The 24909-nt window shown below is 39.9% G+C and overlaps 1 protein-coding gene across 1 annotated transcript in view; it reads left to right on the top strand.

Moving 5' to 3' along the window:
• The window catches only part of LOC142538686 (uncharacterized), a 65170-nt gene that overhangs the window by 6370 nt on the left and 33891 nt on the right, over positions 1 to 24909 (top strand). Inside the window, exons 7-9 of the mRNA XM_075643988.1 lie at positions 3747 to 4006; positions 4577 to 4630; positions 5009 to 5635. Coding sequence (XP_075500103.1) covers positions 3747 to 4006; positions 4577 to 4630; positions 5009 to 5635 — 941 coding nt within the window. The remainder of the gene's footprint in view (positions 1 to 3746; positions 4007 to 4576; positions 4631 to 5008; positions 5636 to 24909) is intronic.

Raw genomic sequence — 24909 nt, 5'->3', positions numbered from 1 at the left:
GTAGGTACTGATGATGTCGGGACCGAGGGCGGGGACCAGTGAGCCAGCTCGAGTCGGCAGTAGTAGGACCCGAAGACCTCAGTTCAGCATTTATTATTATTTGATTGCTCAAACATTTTAATTATCGTTGGAAAAACATTTTATTTTTATTTGGAAAAATGTTAATTCTTCCGCTGCCATTTTAAACATCAAACTTTATGTATCAGTTCATTTATGATTGAGGCAATTTTAATTATTTGAAAAGAAAAATTTTAAATTTTCCGCAATTTTCCAAGTAAGGATTTCTAGGCCTCTACAGCTGGTATCAGAAGCAATGATTCTGTATAGGGTTGTACTACTACAGATCTCGAGAAGCTCACGAAGTCACGTCTTCAGTCTGTAAGTTTTACATTTACGCATTTCATTTAAAACATGAATTATTTTCAACAGCATGATTTCATGAGATATTTTACGCCCAGATTTTTATTGCTCAGTATTTAAATTTAAATTAATGATGGAATTATGCATGTTAGTTACGTATGGGTTATGTATGGAACAGTATGCCCCCTAGGCGCATCCTCGAGCGTAATAGAGATGAGGAGCCTCGCCGAGAGGACAGGGAGGAGCAGAGACAGGAGAGAGACCTACCACCTCCACCACCGCCTCCACCGGACATGAATGCCCAGATGCTGGCTGGAATGACTCAGTTCTTTGCACAGTTTACGGGGAACAATGCGGTGGCGACCAGGCCGACAGGGCCCGAGGCTGTTTACGAGAGATTTATGAAGATGCGTCCGAAGGAGTTTTCAGGGACGTCGGATCCCATGATTGCCGAGGGCTGGATCAAGTCCCTCGAGGTTATCTTCGAGTTTATGGAGCTTGGAGATTCAGATCGAGTTCGTTGTGCCTCTTATCTGTTCGGAGAAGATGCTCGCTTATGGTGGGAAGGAGCTTCAGTAGCCCTTAACTTGGCTACCCTGACTTGGGCACGCTTCACGGAGGTATTCTACTCCAAATATTTTACTGAGGAAGTACGCACCAGGTTGACCACTGAGTTCATGAGCCTGAGACAGGGAGATTCGACTGTTACGGATTTCATCCGTAAGTTTGAGAGGGGTTGTCATTTTGTGCCCCTGATCGCGAATGATGCTAGAGCCAAGTTGATGCATTTCTTAGTGGGTCTACGGCCGATCTTGCGCCGTGATGTTAGGGAGTCTGACCCTACTTCTTATGAGGTCGCTGTCTCCAAAGCCTTAGCCGCAGAGCAGGATCAGCGGGACATCGAGAGAGACCGTCAGGGCAAGCGCCCAATCCAGGTACCACACCGCCCTCCTCCTCAGCAGTATCAGCATCAGCACAAGAGGCCTTTTCACGGGCCGCCCAGAAACATAGGAGGACCTCAGCAGCAGCAACAACAGCAGTAGGGACGTGCCGTCCCGAGGACCTTTGAGCATCCGGCTTGCCCTAAATGCTCATGCCGTCATCCCGGAGCATGCATGTATGGCTCAGGGAAATGTTACAAGTGTGGCAGCACAGACCATGTACTGCAGCAGTGCCCCCGGAAGAATCTGCCTACCCACGGCAGGGTTTTTGCTCTCCATGCTGCGGAGACAAACCCCGATACCATGTTGATTACAGGTAACTTACAGCTTTAAGTTTACATTTGCATTCCAATGTTTTGGGAATCGGGATTAAGATTTTGAACTTAGATTTGTGATAGGATTGCATGCTCTACTCAGTATTTATTTCCGGGATTTAGTTAGAAGAACTGTGACCTTTGCATGTCTATAAGCTTAACTCTTGTGATTATTGGGTTCCGCTTAGTGTTCCGAAGTTTCAGGGAGAATTTTCATAGCTGGCTCAGCTACCAAGGCCTTGATAGATTCAGGGGCTACCCACTCATTTATTTCGGAGGTCTTTGCCAATTTCCTCAAAGTCAAGACCATCGGGCTAGATATAGCCTATTCAGTAGTGTTGCCTTCAGGCGAGGAGATGGCAGCCACCAATGTGATCCGAGACATAGATCTTGAGCACCATGGCAACCTCGTTTATGCGGATCTGATCGTGTTGCCGATGCCAGAGTTTGACATCATCCTAGGGATGGACTGGCTATTGCTGAACAGAGTTTTGATTGACTTCCAGCGGGGATCTGTTCTAGTCCGACCGCCTGGAATGACGCAGTTCTTATTTGAGCCAGACAGGTACTTTCCCTTACCGCGCATTATTCCATATGTCCAGACTAGGAAGCTCATGCATAGAGAGTGTCGGGCGTTTCTAGCAACCTTTGTATCTGTCCCCGAGGCACTCAGTCAGGTCAGCTTCAGATGTTCCGATTGTTAGAGACTTCTTAGACGTTTTTCCGGAGGACGTCTCTGGTATTGCCAACTGAGAGAGAGGTGGAGTTTTCTATCGAGCTTATGCCAGGTACGGTTCCGATCTCCAAAGCACCGTACCAACTTGCACCGACAGAGATGGAAGAGCTTAAGAAGCAGATTCAGGAACTTCTTGACAAGGAGTTCATTCGCCCTAGTTTCTCACCTTGGGGCGCGCCAGTCTTGTTTGTTAAGAAGAAGGATGGCTCTATGAGACTTTTTATTGACTATCGGGAGTTGAACAGGGTTACAGTGAAGAATAAATACCCACTTCCGAGGATTGAGGATTTGTTTGACCAGTTGCAGGGAGCTTCGATTTTCTCCAAGATAGATCTACGTTCCGATTATCACTAGTTGAGGATGAGAGATGCTGATGTTTCGAAGACAGATTTCAGGACTCGTTATGGCCACTACGAGTTCCTTGTGATGCCGTTCGGTTTGACCAATGAGCCAGAGATCTTCATGGATCTCATGAATCGCGTGTTTCAGCCGTACCTCGACCAGTTTGTGATAGTGTTCATAGACGACATTCTCGTCTACTCCAAGAATCGGGAGGATCATAGCAGGCATCTGACCACAGTGTTGCAGACATTGCAGAAGCACAAATTATTCGCAAAGTTCAGTAAATGCGAATTCTGGTTAGAGAAAGTGGCATTCTTAGGCCACATTGTTTCCAGCAGTGGCATCGATGTAGACCCAGCGAAAGTTGCAGCAGTCATAGATTGGGTTGTGCCGCAGAATGCATCAGAAATCCGCAGTTTTCTTGGAAAGCAGGATATTATCGGAAGTTCATCAAGGGATTCTCCTCGATTGCAGTTCCACTCACAGCACTGACAAAGAAGAATGTGAAATTTGTTTGGAGCGAGGAGTGTCAGAAGAGTTTCGATACTTTGAAGCAAGCTCTTATCTCATCACCAGTTTTGGCTGTGCCATCAGGGTCCGGTGAGTTTGTTCTGTATACCGATGCTTCGAAGCTCGGTCTTGGCGCCGTATTGATGTAGCATGGGAGGGTGATAGCTTATGCTTCTAGACAGTTGAAAATCCATGAGAAGAACTACCCTACCCATGATCTAGAGTTGGCCGCCGTAGTTTTTGCACTGAAGATTTGGAGGCACTATTGTAAGGATTTCTAGGCCTCGACAAGTAGTACCTTAATTTTTCGCAATTTTCCAAGTAAGGATTTCTAGGCCTCGACAAGTAGTACCTTAAAAGTCCGGCATCACTGTTATAAAAAATGAAAAGGGGGAGTTATTACAAGCTAGGATTCCATCTAGTTGGCGTATGTGTATTGATTATAGAAAATTAAATGATGTAATTAGAAAAGATCATTTCCCACTACCATTTTTAGATCAAATTATAGAAAAAGTAGCAGGAAATTCTTATTACTGTTTTCTTGATGGGTATTCGGGGTATTATCAAATACCTATATCATTAGAAGATCAAGAAAAAACTACTTTTACTTGTCCTTTCGGAACTTTTGCATTTAAAAGAATGCCATTTGGTTTATGTAATGCTCCGGCTACTTTTCAAAGATGCATGTTAAGTATTTTCAGTGATATGATTGAAGAATATGTAGAAGTTTTTATGGATGATATAACTGTTTTTGGAAACACATTTGAAAATTGTCTTAAAAATCTAGAAGAATTATTAAAAAGATGTGAAGAAAAAAATCTTGTTTTAAATTGGGAAAAATGTCATTATATGGTTAAATCTGGGATTGTTTAAGGACATGTGATATCTGAAAAAGGAATTGAAAATGATAAAACCAAAGCTGATGTTATTGCTAATTTAACATCACCAAAAACGGTCAAAGAAGTTTGATCATTCTTGGGTCATGCAGGATTTTATAGAAGGTTTATAAAAAATTTCAGCATAATATCTAAACCAATTTCAAATCTTTTAATAAAAGATACACAATTTGAATGGACTCAGAAATGTGAAAATGCTTTTGAAAAAATTATTAATCTTTTAGTTACATCACCTATTTTACAACCTCCAGATTGGTCTTTACCATTTGAATTAATGTGTGATGCAAGTGATTATGCTATAGGAGCTGTGTTAGGACAAAGAAAAGAAGGAAAACCTTATGCAATCTATTATTCTAGTAGAACCTTAAATAGTGCCCAAATAAATTATTCAACTACTGAAAAAGAATTACTTTCAGTAGTATTTGCATTAGATAAGTTTCGATCTTATTTAATTGGTTCTACTACTATTGTTTACACCGATCATTCTGCCATAAAATATTTATCAAATAAACAAGATGCTAAGCCAAGATTAATACGGTGGATTTTATTGTTACAAGAATTTGATATTATAATTAAAGATGAAAAAGGAAAAGAAAATGTTGTAGCCGATCATTTATCTAGAATAATGACTGAATCATCTCATAATGAAATACTAATAAATGAAAATTTTTCAGATGATCAGTTGTTTTATGCTACTATTATGCCCTGGTTTGCTAACATTGTAAATTTTCTTGTGACAAATAAAATGCCTTCTCATTGGAATTCACAGGATAAGAATAAATTCTTGATAGAAGTTAAAAAATTTTATTGGGATGATCCTTACTTATTTAAGTATTGTCATGACCAAATTTTTCGATGATGCATAACCGACAATGAAGTAAGTAATGTTATTAAATTTTGTCATTCTGAAGCATGTGGAGGTCATTTTTCATCCAATAAAACAGCTACAAAAATCTTACAATGTGGATTTTATTGGCCGTCTTTATTCAAAGATACGCATTTATTTTGCAAATCTTGTGAAAACTGTCAGAAGATGGGATCAATTTCAAAACGAAACATGATGCCTTTAAATCCAATCATAATTATTGAAATATTTGATAGTTGGGGGATAGATTTTATGGGTCCATTTCCATTATCTTTTGGATATACGTACATTTTAGTCGCTGTTGATTATGTTTCAAAATGGATTGAAGCAATTGCATGTAGAACTAATGATCATAAAGTTGTTATAAAATTTTTAAAAGAAAATATTTTTAGCCGATTTGGAATATCTAGAGCAATAATTAGTGATGAGGGAAGTCATTTTATAAATAAATCATTTTCTTCTTTGTTAAGAAAATATGACATTACACATAAAGTTTCTAACCCATATCATCCTCAAAGTAATGGTCAAGTTGAACTTGCAAATAGAGAAATAAAACAAATTTTAGAGAAAACAGTTAATCCAAATCGAAAAGATTGGTCTTTAAGATTAACTGATGCATTATGGGCATATAGAACTGCATTTAAAACATCATTAGGGATGTCACCATATAGGTTAGTTTTTGGTAAGTATTGTCATTTACCGGTTGAACTTGAACATAAAGCTTATTGGGCAATTAAAGCATTTAATATTAATTTAGATGATGCATCTAAATTAAGAAAATTGCAAATAAATAAACTTGAAGAATTAAGAAATGATGCATATGAAAATTCAAAGATTTATAAAGATAAAACTAAAGCCTTTCATGATAAAAATATTATGAGAAAGTCATTTGAAATTGGACAAAAAGTTTTGCTTTATAATTCTCGTTTGCATTTATTTCTAGGTAAACTAAGATCGAGGTGGTCAGGACCATTTATAGTCAAATTTGTTTATCCTCATGGTGCTGTTGATATTGAAAATCCTAAAAATAATGACGTGTTTAAGGTTAATGGGCAAAGACTTAAGCCTTTTATAGAAAATGAAATTCTTAATAATGAGTTTATGCCTTTATATGATCCACAATAGTTGTTTGATATTTTCATTTTGTTTTGCAGATTCTAGTTCATTTCCCGGTTAAGTGGCGGATAACGGTACTCTGTGACTGTTTAAGTCGGTTTCTTCAGTTTTCCCAAAATAATTGAAATATATATAAAAATAATAATATGGATGCGTGTATTATGAATCTTCGTAAATATTTTGCTTGTTTACCTGATAATGCGTTGAAAAAAATTTATAAAGCTAGATGTGAGCGGCTAAGGTTGATGATGTCATATGGCATACCGAATGATGTCCGTTTGATAATTGAAGCAAAAGTCCGATTGGTTGGGGAAGCAAGTGAATTAATAAATTGTGGGGACCCGGGCTCTAACTCGATTCTTTTTGGGATTAGATGGATCTTTGCTAGAAAATGTGGGTCAAATTTTTTCCTTTTAACATTAATTCAAATGTATATAAACAGGCACAAGGTCTTCATTTATTTTATTTCTACAAACATAATATGCATGTCTTGTCCAGTACATATTCAACAAACCAGTATTCAAATACAGTACATGACAAAAGTACAACTACTCGTACATCTGCTATGCCCGTGATCACCACGCTATATCCATCTCTCATCTCTGCTGCGCCCCAGATCCTGCCCTACCTGTTGGTATGCACACATACAGACACAACAACAGCCGGAAACTCCGGTGAGAATAAATACCAGTATAAAACATGTATACATGCATGTCATGCAGTTTAATACCAATCATAACACATAATCAGTAATTATGACACATTAGTGATTACAGATAAAACAATCTGACTCTTACTCTTTAACTCGACTCGTATCTAAGTCTAGGGATCCCGGTGTGAATAAGATGTAACAGGTCTCCCACCTACTCTCCCAATCGTGATGGCGTTACATCTTATTCCTAAACTTCGGTCTGGTCTGTATCGAAATCTACAATCGGAGTGAATCTGATCCGAAGCATCGATATCACCGAACGTTTAGAAAATTGGCGTATCTACCAATGACACTCCTATCTCAGTACATATATATAAATCAATATAAAGTACAATTAGAACAAGTATGTGATTTTGTTGGGAAAACTCAAATTGAATCTCATTTGAGTTGTATCTTCCCCAAACAAACAATGAATTATACCTTCTTGTCGTTCGTAGAAGTCGAAGTCTCGTATTCTTGATATCGAATCTGTCAAACCAAATCTGAAATGACATATATACAATGCACCATATCAACTTCTAACTCAAAAGGATACACATACGGAGCAATATTCAATCTCGGTACATTTCGACGGCATAACGGCATAATTTCTCGATACCGATCAATTCAAATCTCAACAAGAATCCATATCAACTCTCAACAATGAATAATCAACCTCATATATACATCATACTCTCAAAATCTGCATATTCTCAATCAATATATGCTGAAATTCATAACAAATGCATACGGTACCATTTCTTCGATCTGGTTGCGAATATACGTTGATTATAATCTCAAGAACATATTATGGAGCTCAATTTATTATTCTCCCAACACATATATATCAAAACATGTTGGAATTTAATAAAACATATACCCTTTTGAAGCCCTTGATGCAAGGAACAAGAATCTCTACTTGGATCAAAGTTTGGGTGAATAATTCTTGCAAAAATCAATTCGTAAGCTATAATGGAATCTTGAGCTTCTATGGAATTTGCTCTCTCTCGGTTCTCAGCTGCTGCAAGGAAGGGAAGAAGCCAACTCAACATATATGCATGGCCTAGGACAAATGGCTTATTCTTTGGAGTACACGTCTCGCGCATATGCGCGACATCACCCGCGCATATGCGCGAGACCTACTGGTCTCGGGCATATGCGCGACATCACCCGCGCATATGCGCGAGACCTACTGGTCTCGGTAATGTCAATCTTAACTCCTCGCGCATATGCGCGCTTCATCTCGTGCATATGCGCCAAAGATTCTGGACGTGTCGCGCATATGCGCGTATCTACTCGCGCATGTGCGCCAATGTTTCTGGAAATGTCGCGCATATGCGCCGGACTGGTGGCGCATATGCGCCGACCTCATCTCACACCAAAAATTGCATCTACTTTTCCGTCTCTTCCGGTCCGATACAATGCGTCTACAATTCCCTTAATTATCAACAAAACAAGTCTGATTATGATAATCCAATTCTCGGGCCTTACTTAAGACATATTCCAGGATTTGGTAAAAGCACATATGCCAAAAAGCGAAGAGCTAAACATATAGGTGGATGTCATAAATGTGCAAGGTGGATGTAGAACCCGAAAATCAGATTACGTATAAGCCATGCATAATTTATATTATTTAAATAAAAAATGAATTTTTATGAAAATATGAAGTGTTTATTTATTTTAAAAAGCAAATGTTTAGTTTCACCTTTTCAGGATAAATATGCGAGATCGGACCGGAGTTTGGAGATTTGAGATAAGATTAATAATAAGACAAATATTCCTAAATTTAATTTAAGTCAAGAAATAATTTAATTTGAAGAAAAAGAATGTTTTAGGATTTATTAAATTAATGGGAGTCAAATTAGTAAATAAATTCTATTAGGTTCAATATCTAATTAAAGTTTAAGTAAAATGTGTAAACAATTGGGGATGAATTAATATAGGGTAAATATATTCAAGAAATTAAACATAGCATTTAAACATTTAAATTAAGGTCATGTATGCCATGCAAAAGTTCTAAGCAAGATGCTAAACTAAATTAATTTGTTAATGCATTAAAATAAATATAATGAAGGTTTAAAATCTTAAACAATTAAAATGCAAGGTTTAAATAAAAATATACAATGCAAATTAATAAAAATGACCAACATTTAAAATATTTCAAAGGTTGATAACTCTCCATTCAAACTATCTCTAATTACACTTCATGGTGTATTCATGTCCTATTCTAATTCTCTAATTAGTAGGAAATTTAAATGTAATAAAGCACCTCATTTCTCCCCAACTAATTACCTAGCAAATGAATGAGACCATGCAGCAAAGAAATGAGAAAAACCAACGGCAATAATGAGTGAAGGAGAAGCAATTCAAACCCATTCAAATTTACCACTAAATGTTTTTTTATAGTGCATTCATTTTCCACTTTTAAACTCCATAATTAGGGGTAATACATGCATCATAATTCTCTTTGAAGCTCTTCAACCCCTTTATGCTAGCAAATAAACGTGGATAACAACAAGAATAAGAACAATTAATCGGCAGCAAGGGGAATCAAAAGCATTTCAAAACCCATTCCACTTCTTGACTTGTAACTCCCAAATTAAATGCATATTATAGCACCTTTAACATCTCATTTATCATTCACCTTCATCATCTACACTTCCTATACCCCCTTACCTTCAAAATACATCAGCAAAACAGCAGCTAGGAATCGTGCACAGCAGCAGTAACACAAGGAAGAAAACTCAACTCCGTTCCGCCGCTCGTATTAGTCGTTTTGATTTGTTTTCTTCAAAACAAATTCCAGGCATGTATATATTATTTATTTGCTCTTCAATCAAGCCATATTAGATATTTGAAACCATTATATATTCATGATATAAGCAGCAATTCGAAATTTGACAGCAAACATTATGAAAATTTAACACAGCCTTCTCAGCCCTTGGTGTTCTGCCTTACGGGTGAGTTGTTTTGATGAATCTAGGTGGTTGGTTCGGTCCAGGCACACAGGGATACTTCTAGGCGTGATTTAGAGTGTCTTAGGAAGTTATTGGGTCATTGGTTTCCATCCATACACACACAAATGCAGAAATGACATCAACTTTTTATTTGAGTGCAGAATGAGACATGGTTTCTGCCATTGAGTTGTTTAAGTGGAGTGTTCAAACCTTGGCTGTCCTAGGGACTGTAGCCATGGTTAGAACTCTCCCTTAACATGTCTAGGGTGTGACTAAATTGGTATTTACAAGCTTGGTTCAAGGAGCCATCAGATTTTTACATCAACAATGCAAGAGTCATTCGATTTTTCCCTTTTCAGATTCTGTGTGAGTGTGATTTCGGTTTTTGTGTGTTGGATGAATTATGGTTGGCTCCTAGCCTGTGGCCATGGTTCATACAACTCTCCATCATGTCTAAATCGAGTCATGGTCGCTCAAATGACCATCGGAACGATACAAGACAACAAAACAATGCAATACATCACACTATACAGAAATTGGCTCTCTCGGTTTTGAGCTGTGATTGTCCTAGGTGTTAGCTCGGTTTGTGCCTGGCTTTTAGCCCTTAGCCATGGTCCAAGCCATGCCTTAGGATGTTGGTAAGAGTCCTTGGGCTGTGGTTCAAGCCCATAGTCATTTATTTCAGGATTTTCACCACAAACAAGTAAACATCTACTGCTGCACTTTTCCAGCAGCTTTGAGATTCGGTTTTGGTGCTTGTTTGAGTTCTTGTTTTGCTTTTAGCCCATGGACTTGGATTGAACAGTACCTTAATGAGTTAGGAAGGTCATGTTTTTGGCCGTTCGTGATTTGGTCGAGTTTAGAGGTCATACGAGAATTTACGGCGAAAGGTGCCAAAATGACTCTCGAAAGAGTGTTTTATGTTTTTGGATTCCTTTCGCCTATTTTCGTGTTTTACAGTTATTATGCATATTTTTCAGTATGTTTGGGGTATTTTTAATCATGGTTAAACGTAGATTTAATGTTGGTTCGGGTTGGTACGAAGCCATGGTTAAAAATCAAGTTGTTGGTCCGAATCGTCTCGTTTTTGGTTCTATGGTTAAGCTTTTGTCAAGTTAAGATTTATTTCATGTGTCACATATTAGTAGTAAGTCGCAGCAAGCCTATGAACGATCCAACTCATCCGAAAAAAAAAAATAATAAGGTTATAATTATATTACGTGCATAAAAATATAAAATGTTTATTTTTGAGATATATGCGATATGTCTTGTGGCCACCTTATGCTTATGGGTTTGGAAGTCGGTAGGAACAACCGAGGACCTCTCCGCCCGGTGATTTACGACCGGTTTATGATTATGTATGGGTACGGACACCCAGTCCAAGGGCTGTGGTGATCTCTACCGCCCAGTATACTGTGGTTTAGTCTGATTAGGCGCTTACGTTATGTTATGGGCCACTTGCTTGGAAACATTATCTCTACCAGAAAATTTTGATATGACATGACATAGCTCTATTGAGCAAAGCTTTTACGTATGATTTTCAGATATGCACGTAGATATAATTATTCATGATACGAATTTCACCATACGCTTTACGATATTTTATTTTTAAGTTGCATGCGATTTTATGATATATTTACTTGTTATTCACGATATGTACATGTTGAGTCTTTAGACTCACTAGACTTGATTGTTGTAGGTACTGATGAGGTCGAGACAGAGGGCGTAGACCAGTGAGCAATCTTGTGGCAGTAGTAGTAAACCCGATGACCTCATGTTTTAGTTTATGCACCTGTTATCTTTCAAACTCGATTTAATATGTTGGATTATTTTTAAATTGTTGTTTGAAATATTACGTTGACTTCCGCTGTTATTTTTAAAGTTTAAATTATTTACATGTTTATTTTATAAATGAGGCAAGTTATTTATTTATTTAGAAATTTTTTTAATAATTCCGCAAAATTATGAATACGAAATACGGGCCTTTACATTTGGTATCAGAGTCTATGTTCTTGTAAAGGGTTGTACTACTACTGCTCTCGAGAAGCTCATGAAGTCACGTCTTCGGTCTGTAAGTTTTACGATTACGCATTTCGTTTAAAGCATGAAATATTTTTACATCATGATTGCATGAAATATTTTATGTCAATATTATGATTATGCAATATTTACTTAAATTTAAAGAAAATAGTGGAATCATGCATGTTGGTTACGTATGGGTTATAATGATGGAACAGCATGCCTCCAAGACACCGTGTTGGACGCCCGAGAGGTGATGATGAGCGCCTTCATAAGGACGGTGAGAATCAGAGACAAGGGGAGAACGAGGAGAGAGATTTACCACCACCCCCTCCACCAGACATGAATTCCCAGATGCTAGCTGGGATGACTCAGTTCTTTGCACATTTCGCGGGGAACAATGCAGTGGGAGCCAGACAGACGGGACCGGAGGCTATCTATGAGCGGTTCATGAAGATGCGACCAAAGGAGTTCTTAGGGACGTCCAATCCTATGGCTGCGGAGGGATGGATTAAGTCCCTTGAGGTTATTTTTGAGTTCATGGGGCTCGAAGATGGAGACATGGTTCGTTGTGCGACTTATCTGTTGGGAGGAGACGCTCGCATGTGGTGGGAAGGAGCATCTGTGGCTTTGGATTTGACTACTTTGAGCTGGGCGCGCTTCACAGAGGTATTCTATTCTAAATATTTTACTGAGGAGGTGCGTTCGAGGTTGACCACGGAGTTCATGACCCTGAGGCAGGGAGACTTGACTGTTACGGAGTTCATCCGTAAGTTCGAGAGGGGATGTCATTTTGTACCCCTCATTGCTAATGATGCTGGAGCTAAATTGAGGCATTTTCTGAATGGCCTGCGGCCGATCTTACGCCGTGATGTTAGGGTGGCTGGCCCTACTACCTACGATGTTGCTGTTTCCAGAGCGCTAGCGGCAGAGCAAGACCAGAATGATATTGAGCGCGATCGCCAGGGTAAACGACCATTTCAGGCACCACACCGTCCTCCTCATCAGCAGCATCTGAATAAGAGAACTTTCCATGGTCCACCCAAGAACAGAGGGCCGCAGCAGCAATAGCAGGGATGAGCAGTCCCGAGGACAGTGGAGTATCCAGTCTATGCCAAGTGCTCACGTCGTCATGCTGGGACTTGTATGTATGATTCGGGAAAGTGTTACAAATGTGATAGTACTGACCACATATTGAAGAATTGCCCTCAGAAGAATCTGCCTATCCAAGGCAGAGTTTTTGCTCTACATGCTGCGGAGACTAATCCGGAGACGATGCTCATGACAAGTATCCTAAATCCTTAAGTTGTATTTGAAGTTTAATGTTTTGGGTTAAGATTTCGAACTTAGAATTTATGATAGGAGTGCATGTTCTAATCAGTGTTAGCTACGGGAATTTAGGTTAGAAGAACTTTGACCTTTGCATGTCTATAAGCATAGTTCTTGTAAAACTATTGGGTTTAGCATAATATTCCAATCTTTCAGGGAGAATTTTTATAGCCGGTTCAGCTACGAAAGCCTTGATAGATACAGGGGCTACTCATTCATTCATTTCAGAAACCCTTTGCAAATTCTCTAAAGATCAAATCAATTGGGCTAGACATAGCGTATTCAGGAGCATTGCGTTCTGGAGAGGAGATGACAGCTACTAAAGTGATCCGAGATATAGACCTTGAACTTCATGATAATCTTGTGTATGCGGATCTGATAGTTATGCCGATGCCGGAATTTGATATAATTCTGGGGATGGACTGGCTATTGAAGAACCGAGTTTTGATTGACTTCCAACAGAGATCTGTTCTAGTCCGACCGCCTGGGATGGATTCAATTCTTATTCGAGCCAGACAGGTATTTTAATTTACCGCGTATGATATCTTGTGTCCAGGCTAGGAAGCTCATTCATCGAGGGTGCCGAGCATTTTTAGCTACTCTTGTATCTGTTCCCGAGAAGCCCAAACAGTCAGCATCCGATGTTCCTATTGTCCGGGACTTTCTAGACGTTTTTCCTGATGACGTCTCTGGTTTACCACCGGTGCGAGAGGTGGAATTTTCTATTGAGCTTATGCCAGGTACCACACCGATATCGAAAGCACCATACCGATTAGCACCGACAGAGATGGAAGAACTCAAGAAACAGATTCAGGAACTTCTGGACAAGGAGTTCATTCGCCCGAGCTTTTCGCCATGGGGCGCACCGATCTTGTTTGTGAAGAAAAAGGATGGTTCGATGAGGCTCTGCATTGATTACCGGGAGTTGAACAGAGTTACAGTGAAGAACAAATACCCACTCCCGAGCATTGAAGATTTATTTGATCAGTTGCAGGGAGATTCCGTATTCTCCAAGATTGATCTGCGTTCTGATTATCATCAGCTGAGAGTGAAAGACGCCGATGTTCTCAAGACTGCTTTTAGGACTTGGTATGGCCACTTCGAGTTTCTTGTGATGCCATTCGGTTTGACGAATGCGCCAGCAATTTTCATGGATATCATGAATCGTGTATTTCAGCCATATCTTGATCAGTTCGTGATAGTATTCATAGATGATATTCTCATCTACTCAAAGAATCAAGAGGATCACAGCCAACATCTAACAACAGTACTGCAGACTTTACAAAAGCATAAGCTATTCGTGAAGTTCAGCAAATGCGAGTTCTGGCTAGAGAAAGTGGCGTTCTTAGGCCACGTCGTTTCTAGCAGTGGTATTGAGGTAGACCCGGCGAAAGTTGCAGCAGTCAGAGATTGGGTTGTGCCGCAAAATGCATCAGAGATCCGTAGTTTCCTTGGGTTAGCAGGATACTATCGGAAGTTTATTCGGGGATTCTCTTCCATCGCAGTTCCACTCACATCATTGACGAAGAAGAATGTTAAGTATGTGTGGAGCGAGGAATGTCAGAAGAGCTTCGATACATTGAAGCAAGCTCTTATTTCAGCATCAGTGTTGGCCATGCCTTCAGGACCCGGAGATTTTGTTCTGTATACCGATGCTTCGAATTTCGGGTTAGGCGCAGTATTGATGCAGCATGGGAAGGTGATAGCATATGCTTCTCGTCAGTTGAAGATTCATGAGAAGAATTATTCTACCCATGATCTAGAGTTGGCAGCCGTAGTATTTGCATTGAAGATTTGGAGGCATTATTTGTACGGAGAGAAGTGCCAGATCTTTACCGACCACAAAAGTCTCAAATACTTCTTTACACAAAAAGAGTTGAATATGCGTCAGAGGCGTTGGTTAGAGCTAGTGAAGGACTATGACTGTGACATTAGCTATCATCCTGGCAAAGCTAATGTAGTTGCGGATGCGTTGAGCAGGAAAGTCGCAGGGATGGCTCATTTGGTGGTTTCGAGACCTCTTCAGTTTGAGATGCAGAGGTTTGATTTAGAGACATAACCTCGAGGTAGAGTTCTTCGTCTATCTACTTTGACGATCCAGTCTTCTCTCCTAGACCGTATTCGCAGTGGGCAGTTAGCAGACGAGCAGTTAGCTAAGTGGAGACAGAGAGATAAAGCCAAGGGCAGTATCTTGTTCACAGTTAGAGACGGTATTGTCAGATATCGAGACAGAATATGGGTTCCTAACAGCGATTCTATTCGAGCAGATATTTTATCTGAGGCCCATATGTCATCGTACTCTATTCATCCAGGGAGTACGAAGATGTACAAAGATCTGCAGCTATTATATTGGTGGCAAGAATGAAGAGGGATGGATATCAGACGTTTTGTATCCGAGTGTCTGACATGTCAACTAGTGAAAGCGGAGCATCAGAGACCAGCAGGCATTCTTAAGCCTCTTCCTATTCCTGAGTGGAAGTGGGAGAATGTTACGATGGACTTCGTTGTCGGCTTGCCGAAGTCAGTCAGAGGGTCGAATGCTATATGGGTGATTGTTGATCGTCTTACGAAATCAGCCCATTTCTTGCATATTAAGACGACTTTCTCCATGACCCAGTATGCAGAGTTATATATCCGGGAGATCGTCAGACTTCATGGTATTCCCGTTTCTATAGTGTCTGACCGAGATCCTAGATTTACTTCACCATTTTGGAAGAGTTTGCATTCAGCTATGGGTACGAAGTTGTTGTTTAGCACGGATTTTCACCCACAGACAGATGGTCAGTCCGAGAGAGTTATCCAGATTTTGGAGGATCTTCTCCGTGCATGTGTTCTTGATTTCTCCGGGAGTTGGGAATCAAAGTTGCCATTTGTAAGGCCCGAGAATTTGATTACCGTAATCTGAACTGATTTGGGCGTATTTACTGTAATCTGATATTAATCTGAGATGATTTTTTGATTAATTGAAGTGATTATAGACGGAATGGAGTGGACCAGGAAAGACGAGAACAGACGCGAAATATGTGCGAAGGAAATGTCATGCGCGCACATGCGCGAGTTGGTGCGCACACACGCGCGGTTTTGACAGAAGACTCCGCGAGGTGTCCAGTAGCCAAGGAAATGCTCGGCGCATATGCGCGACGTGAAGGGGCGCATATGCGCGAGCAGGGCAGAGAGTTCGGCGCACATGCGCGGCGGAAGGCGCGCATATACGCGAGTCATGTGAGAAGCCGAGGGAGAACTCCAGAGAGTTCGGCGCATATGCGCGACGTGGATGGGCGCATATGCGCGAGGTAGGCAGAACATTGCGCGCACATGCGCGACTTGAAGGCGCGTACATGCGCGGGGTGTCCAGAACGTTGGGCGCATATGCGCCGAGATAGTACGCGCATATGCGCATATGCGCGAGAGCCACTGTGAAGACACGCGCGGAGACTTAGTGTCTCGCGCATATGCGCCGAGTGATGTCGCGCATATGCGCGAGACGTGGATTGCAAAGGAGCGGGCCACTTGCCCTGATGCATGCGCGAGATATATATATATATATATATATGTATATACATTCAAATGTGAATTATCAGAATTGAAAAAGGAAAGCCGAGGGAAGCTTCGGGAGAAATTCAAGTTACGAGCAATCCGTCCGTCTGTCTTCGAATCCGAGTATAGTACTGTGTTCCTATCGACGTAGGCTAAAACTGGACGTAAGTTTTACTATGTTTTGATATGTTTTGAAATTATGATGTTGTCAGAATTGAATGGGATTCATATATGATGTTCTTGACACGTTAGACATCATAGAATCGAAGTCAGATTAAGAAACGGACTGATTATGGAATTATTATGATTTTCGGAGGTGATTTGATTAAGATTCGATATCAGATTGGTGTTGTTAGTGAAATTATGAATTGCACCGATATTGATTATGAGTTCGGGTATTATTTCTGTGGTGTTGGAATTGACGGGGTTATTGAGACTGTATTTTTATGCCGTCAAAACATCAGTAAATTGATATTGATCAGATTCGGTATTGATTGAGATGGTATTGTGATACCATATGTCGATTTGCATTGATCAGATTATGTTTTGATTTGAGTATTGATCAGAACAGGTGTTGAATTGAGTTATATACTGATATTGAGTCTGTTCGGTATTGTTATTACCAGATTGAGAATGGACAGGATTGAATGCAGGACTTCGTCTTCGTCGGACCGAGAAGATAAAGGTATAAATTAATGTTGAGTTGGGATTGCACAACTCGAGTGAGGTTTGGCTCGAGTTTCCCTAAATCCATACTTAACTTATTGTATTGATTTGATTGATGTGCTTGTTCTCTTGATTTATAGAGAGCAGGTATTAGACGAGTAATCTTGTGACAGAAGTGCCCGATAGTGGTGGGATCGTCACTGGCACATTGCACGATGTCACAAGATAGTGTATTGGCGATAGTGCCAAAGTCTGTCACCGGATGTTTGGCTATCGATGTGGATAGAATTATAACTTCTTCTATTACTGATGATCTATATTATATCGATGTGGATAGAATTGGAGCTTCTTCTTCTATTACTGGTGATCGGTACCGTATCAATGTGGATAGAATCATAACTTCTTCTATTACTAGTGATCGATATTATATCGATGTGGATGGAATCGGAGTTCTTTCTATTACTGGTGATCGATACTATACCGATGTGGATAGAATACGAGCTTCTTCTATTACTGGTGATCGATACCATATCGATGTGGATAGAATTGGTATTTCTTCTATTACTGGTGATCGATACCCTATCGACGTGGATAGAACTGGAGTCATTTCTATTACTGTTGGTCGATATGGGAATGCTAACTTCTGGAAACCGGGATCCCTAGGCTAGGATTGAGTCTAGTCTTAAATGTGAGGTCATGAGTCTAATTGACAGTTATATTGATTCATGCTAATTATGTTTCCTGAATATGGTACACATTGATTTATGTTCCTGATGATGGTACATGTTTAGAATAGGATTTATTCTTGATGTGAATTTATATTCTGATTTGAATACATGTTAGACATATCTGTTATATGCTTTTTATATTATTTTTATGATTGCATGTATACATGATTTATACTGAGAATGTAATTCTCACCGTAGTTATCCGGCTGTTGTCTTGTTTGTATGTGTGCATGGCAACAGGTGGGATAGGATCAGGGTCAAGGAAAGAACGAGGCTGGACTAGATAGCGTGGAGATCCGGGCTTCGAAGCAACTTAGGATTCAGCACTGATATATAGTTGAACCTAGTTGAATTCTTGTAGATAATACAAGATTTGTATGTTTATGTTTAATATGTAATTTGAATTGAATTACATTACGTTTCCGCTTTGTATTTAAAAAAAAAAAAATTTAGACCCTGTTTATTATAATTATTTGAATTATTCCTAAAGACGATTAAGGAATGAATTAGCGTCGGGTCCCCACAACAGGTGGTATCAGAGCATTAGGCTCCAGAACAGTAGGTTCTAGAACTGTAGGTTCTTGAGATTGAGATAGAAGAGAGTGAGCGGGGTAGACTGAGGTTTTCTTTCCTGCTTTTGATTGCTAGCATGTTATTACTTATAATGTGGAATTACATTGTGTATGCTAGCATGATATTATGTTTACTGTTTTTAAATACATGTTACCTGAATACCTGAGTTGATTTGGTAATATGTCTGATTTGAAAATAAATCAGAACCAATTCTTGATCAGGGGTAAGCTGATCAGGATTGGGATTGAGACGGAATTGTCTCCTGTTATTACTAACATCTGTGATTATCAGATATTCCTCCTAGAAAAGTTCCAGAACGAGGTAGTACTTCGACTGATCTGATAGATGTGTCAGAAACTCAGATGGAAATAAAGTTGAAGGAGTTTCAGTTATTTCAGCCGCCGATTCTGAGTGGTATCGAAACGTCTGAAGATTGTGAGAACTGGTTTGATGACATGGAAATACTGTTTGATTTACTTGATTGTACGGATGAATAGAGAGTTAAAATGGTGCCTAACCAGTTACGAGAAGCCGCCAGGAGTTGGTGGATTACAAGTAAAAGAATGTTAGAACAGAGAGGTACAGTGATTTCGTGGGAAACATTCAGAACTGAATTTTATCGAAGATTTTTCTCAGTTTCGTACCGAGAGGACAAGAGAGCAGAGTTTGAGAATTTGAGACAAGGCCAACTGAATATTGAAGAATATGTTGCTAAATTCTCTACCTTACTGCGTTTTGTTCCTCAGATAGCTGGGAATGATGAAGCTCTAGCGGATCAGTTCATCAGAGGATTGAACTCGGAGATAGTTGCATTGATGAATATGCAGCGACCTTACCATTTTGCTGATGCCTTGAGTAGAGCGAAGAGAGCGGAGGCGAGTCTAATTAGACAATTAGGAAGGGTGTGTGCGATGCAACCCCAGACACAGTAATCCCCTCTCCGACATGATCGCGGCAGCACGAGTGGAAAGCAAGATTTGCTGAAAGCTCGAAAGAAACAGTTCAAGAAGTTAGGGAGCGGTTAATCTAGCTCCAGTGGTTCTAGCCCGAGTTTTACTGGAGTTTACTGCAGAATGTGCGGAGGAAGACATCCCACGGAGCAATGCCAGGGAGTGACTGGTAGTTGCCATATCTGTCGACAGTCTGGACATTTTGCAAGAGTCTGTCCACAGAGAGTTTCCCGCAGATTTCAGGGAGCTGGATCATCTGGGTGTGGTGATCGAGGAACAGACCCATGACACACGTGATGATATAGTGGCAGGTAATAATCTTTTATGATTATGTTGCATATGTATTGATATATACTAATGCATTCCCTACGATTATCTTTGACTGAGTTATATTGATATATGTTGTACCTGCTGGGTCTGTATTACTGTAGTATTGATCCTTGTACCTTTTGGGGAAAGGAATTGATATTAGTGAATTCTGTGATATATTGTGTACTGCAGTAAAAAGAGAATGAGATCGAATTAGATGGTATTGTACTTGTGTTATCTGATTCTGATTACATTATTGATATTAATATGCTAACAAGTACAGAACTATTATATATTCTTGCCAGGAGATGGTAAGATTCGGACCTGAAATAGCCGATGAATGAATGATATACGGTAAGGATTCTCGATTTTGAATTCCTTGATATCCGTATTATGTATGATTCGATGATTATCAAAAAGAATGGAATAATTCCTTATGTATTCAGTTGATTACTGAAGTTGAGCCTATCTGGGAATGATTTGTCAGTAGCAGGAGAGTTGCTATAGTCGTTCCAGATGAAATTCCGGGTTTGTCTTATATCAGGGAGAGCGATTTCAGCCTTAATTTGATATCAGGTATGAATTTCATTTTAGATTTCTGTACAGAATGATATTGAGTGAATTAAAAGAACTGAAATGTCAGTTAGAAGATTTACTGCCTGAAGAGTTAGAGTTACATCTGATTATGTGTTTCTCTGGGGAAATACTTCAGTTCTGTGCATGGGTTGATAAATCCTGTGTTCCGAAGTGTTCTGATGATTTTATGCTCGTATTATCTACGATATTTTGATATATTCGCAGCGTATGATTGGTTGAATCGAACAGTTGAAATTTGTATTGAATATTCTGGGAACTGAGATTGTTGTATACAGAATTATGCGGCTATGAATCCAGATTGCAACAGATTGTATTCAGAATCTGTGATATCTGAAGATAGCATACTGATTGATAGTAGCACAGTTGAGACAGTGATCCGATTGTTCAGAACTTGATTTCGATAGTCAGAACAGTGTGTCAATCAGAATACCAGGTAGGTAATGCTTTATTTTATATAATTAGCTGATTTGTTTGTGCCGGATATTTCGAATTCGAAATGACAGGTATTGTAAAGGGCCAAAAACTCCTTGCTTGAAAAGTTGCGGAAAAATTTAAAATTTTCTTTTTAAAAGAACTTAAGTGGCCTCATTCATAAAATCACTGGTAAAACAAGTTCAATATTTCAAAATATTGCAGCGGAAGAAAATAAAGTTTGCCAAAAATCACAATTTAAAAATATCCAACGACTGATAAAATGTTTGCGGAATAAAATAACAACTGCTGCTCTGAGGTCCTCGGGTGCCACTACTGCCGACCCAAGCTGGCTCACTGGTCCCCGCCCTCGGCCCTGGCCTCATCAGTACCTACAACAATCAAGTCTAGTGAGCCTAAAGACTCAGCATGCATATATCGCAGGTAACGAGTAAAAATCTGAATTAAAATATGCATGAGTTAACATATCCTGTCCTGAGGCATACTGAAAATAATCTGTACTGAGCAATTATAATACGTGCATAACTGAACTGATAATCACAGAAAAAAAAATGTTTGCTCCTTGGAGCCTGTACTGAAATAACTGGTAAAATTTTCTGTTGAGATTATGTTTTACGCCTGTGGCCACTGCACTAAGCTGAACTGATCGGTAACTGGCTACCGGGGAGGCTGAAACTGAACTGAGCTGGCCGGTCACTGGCGACAGGGTGGTACCATACTGAACTGATCGGTCACTGGCGACCGTATAAAATAACACTCCCACATAGTGAATGAACCACAAGCCATATCGCATAAAGCTCCAAAATAATCATTTTCTGTTTTCATGCACGTAATATAATTAACTGACGTAATGAAAAATCCTGTAATTTTACCAACTGGATTGGATTGGATCGTCCCCAGGCTCGCTGCAACCTAACTGTGCCAGAAAAATATGCAATAGGTTAAACATGACCAACTATGCAATTTAGTTCAAAAGATGCCACTATGACGCCTAATGACTTCGCATTTAATCATGACTCCGAGCCAACCTGAACCGACACCGAACCGACGTATAGTCATGATTAAAATACGCTGAAAAATCATAAAATAATGCTCCTAAAATGATACGGTCGAAATCTAGGTAGAATGGAGGCCAAAACACGAAACGCTCTTTCGAGAGTCAATTTGGCACATTGCACCGTAAATTCTCGTACGACCTCAAAAATAATCCGAATCACAAACGGTCAAAAACATGACCTTCCCAACTCAATGAGGCACTGTCCAGTCCAAGAACATGGGCTAAAAGCCAACCAAGTACTCAAACGAGCCTTCTAAACGACACAGCAACTTGCTGTAAATTTCCAGCAGCTGCAGACCCGTGTAACTTGTGTTGTTTTCGAGACTACCGGCCATTGGGGCAAGAACCACCGACCAGAGACTCTTAACAACATCCCAAGGAATGATTTGAACCATGGCTAAGGGCCCTAGGCCAGCCACAATCCGCATCATACCAAAACTCAACCGAAGGGTCTAACCGAGAGCCAACGTGCATGCGTGTGTAGTGTTTTGCTTAGATCGATGTCTTGCGTCGTTCCAGTGGCCATTTGATTGACCATGGCACAATCTAGACATCTAGGAGCATGATATGAACCGTGGCTAAGGGCCATAGGCAAACCAAGATCCATACCAAGCAACCAAAAGAAACGAACCAAAAGCTGTCCAACCGAAGTAGCCGAAGGGGTATAGGGGCTGTTGTGATGTTTTTATTAAAAACCGATGAGCCATGGACCAAGCCACCAAAAAGGCAACTTAGTCACGTCTTAGACATGCTAGGGGAGTGATACAACCATGGCTAAGAGCCCTTAGGGCAGCCAAGATCAGATCCAACCCCTTGACATAAAAACTGAAATTTTTCGAACTCAAAAAGGGACACAAATTGTGTTGATGTCATTTCTGTTTTTCCAGCAAGCATGGGACTGAAATAAACGTTCTAACATGGCCCTAACATGTCCTAGTACGTGTCCATATGCAGCCTCAAGCCCCTGGAATGATCCATCCCTGAAATCAAAACAAAACATACCAATCGTGAAGCATGGAAGTCGATAAAAATCTGTGCAGAATTTTCGTTTCTTGTCTACTTAAAATTTCGGTTTTTGAAATGATAAATCTTGATCATGTACTGAAAAATAAATTATAATATGACTTGATTGAGGTTTTGAAAGAATCTAGACATGCCTGGTTTCGTTTCGAAAGAAAACGAACGAAACGACGACGACGCGGCACGGAGGAGATGGAGCGCTTCTCTTGTTTTCTTTACTCTCGATTTTTCTTGCCTTTCTCCCTAGCTATGGCTCACGATTTTTCTACTGAAAAGGGGTCTGATTTCACTCTGAATTTTCGAAAAGGAAAAGGGGGGAAAAATGGTTTGGAGGGTGAGGGAAGTGGGTGCAAGATATAAGGAAAGAATCAAGACCAAGTCTTCTCATTTTGAATTTTGAATTATGGTTTGATATCAAATGGGTTGGTGGATGCTTCTAGAAGGTAGTGGCCGATTTTTGCTTGTTTTCTAGTCTAGGATATGTCCATTAATTAATTAAATTGTGCTCCCCAAAAATCCTAGAATTATCCTACTAATTACATGCAAAGAATTGGTCAAAGTTGATGAGTTGGAAAACGAGTCTTCTAGCAACTAAGGGTGGCCGAAAATGCATGATAAAATAAAGGGGAAATGTTGTTTATTTACTAAATTAATAACTCTTAAAAGCCTCACTAATCCCTTAAATAATTTAGTGAGCTAACCCCTTAATTAAATAACTTAAATGAGTTCATTTCTTAATCACCTCAAATAATTAAATTAAATCCTCAAACCTCCCTCACTAACTTAAATGAACTTACTTGCTAGCTAAATTAACTTCTGGAAATATTTTCTGGATCTTAAATTCTATCTCAAAACTCCAACTCCGGTCCGGCCTCACTGAAATAACTGAAACGCTAAAATCAAACTACTGAACTGAAATAATGAATAATTAACTTCAAATAAATGCATTTAAAATAATCATGCAATGAAGTCAATTAAATTTAAAAATCTAGAATTATGCATGGCTTATACGTCTACTGATTTATGGGTTCTACAATCCTTCTCCCCTTAAAATAAATTTCGTCCTCGAAATTAGAACTCACCGAATAACTCGGGGTATCGACTTTTCATCTCCGGCTCAGACTCCCACGTAGCTTCCTCCTCAGAATGGTTGAGCCATTTGACTTTGACTCGCTTAACAAGCTTGTTCCGAAGTTTCTTCTCCTGTCTGTCTAGGATCTGCACGGGTCTCTCCTCATAAGATAAGTTCGGAGTAAGCTGCAACGGCTCGAAATTCAGCACACGCGAAGGGTTCGCCATGTACTTTCTCAGCATGGAGACGTGAAAGACATTGTGTACTCCGGCCAGATTCGGCGGAAGAGCCACACGATAAGCAAGCATCCCAACTCTGTCAAGGATCTCAAACGGTCCAATGAATCTCAGACTAAGCTTCCCTTTCTTCCTAAATCTCATGACACCCTTCATAGGTGCCACTTTCACGAAGACATGATCGCCCACTGCAAACTCTAAGTCTCTCCTCCGCTGGTTGGCATAACTCTTCTGTCGGCTCTGAGCAGTCCTCATCCTATCACGGATCTTGACTACTACATCTGCTGCCTGCTGAACAATCTCTGGACCCAACTCTGCTCTCTCTCCTACTTCATCCCAATGAACAGGAGATCTACACTTGCGGCCATACAGTGCTTCATACGGAGCCATACCAATAGAAGACTGGAAGCTGTTGTTGTAGGTGAACTCAACCAGTGGCAAGTTCGACTCCCAACTCCTGAGAAATCAATGATGCAAGCGCGAAGAAGATCCTCCAAAATCTGAATAACTCGCTCCGACTGCCCATCTGTCTGCGGATGGAAAGCTGTGCTAAACTGCAACTTCGTACCCAAAGTCGAATGCAAGCTCTTCCAAAATGAGGAAGTGAATCTGGGATCTCTGTCGGATACGATCGAAACTGGAATACCATGAAGTCG

Source organism: Primulina tabacum, chromosome 3, assembly GCF_025594145.1.
Source record: "Primulina tabacum isolate GXHZ01 chromosome 3, ASM2559414v2, whole genome shotgun sequence".
NCBI classification, from domain to species: Eukaryota; Viridiplantae; Streptophyta; class Magnoliopsida; order Lamiales; family Gesneriaceae; genus Primulina; species Primulina tabacum.
This window is presented reverse-complemented; position numbering and strand designations above follow the sequence as displayed.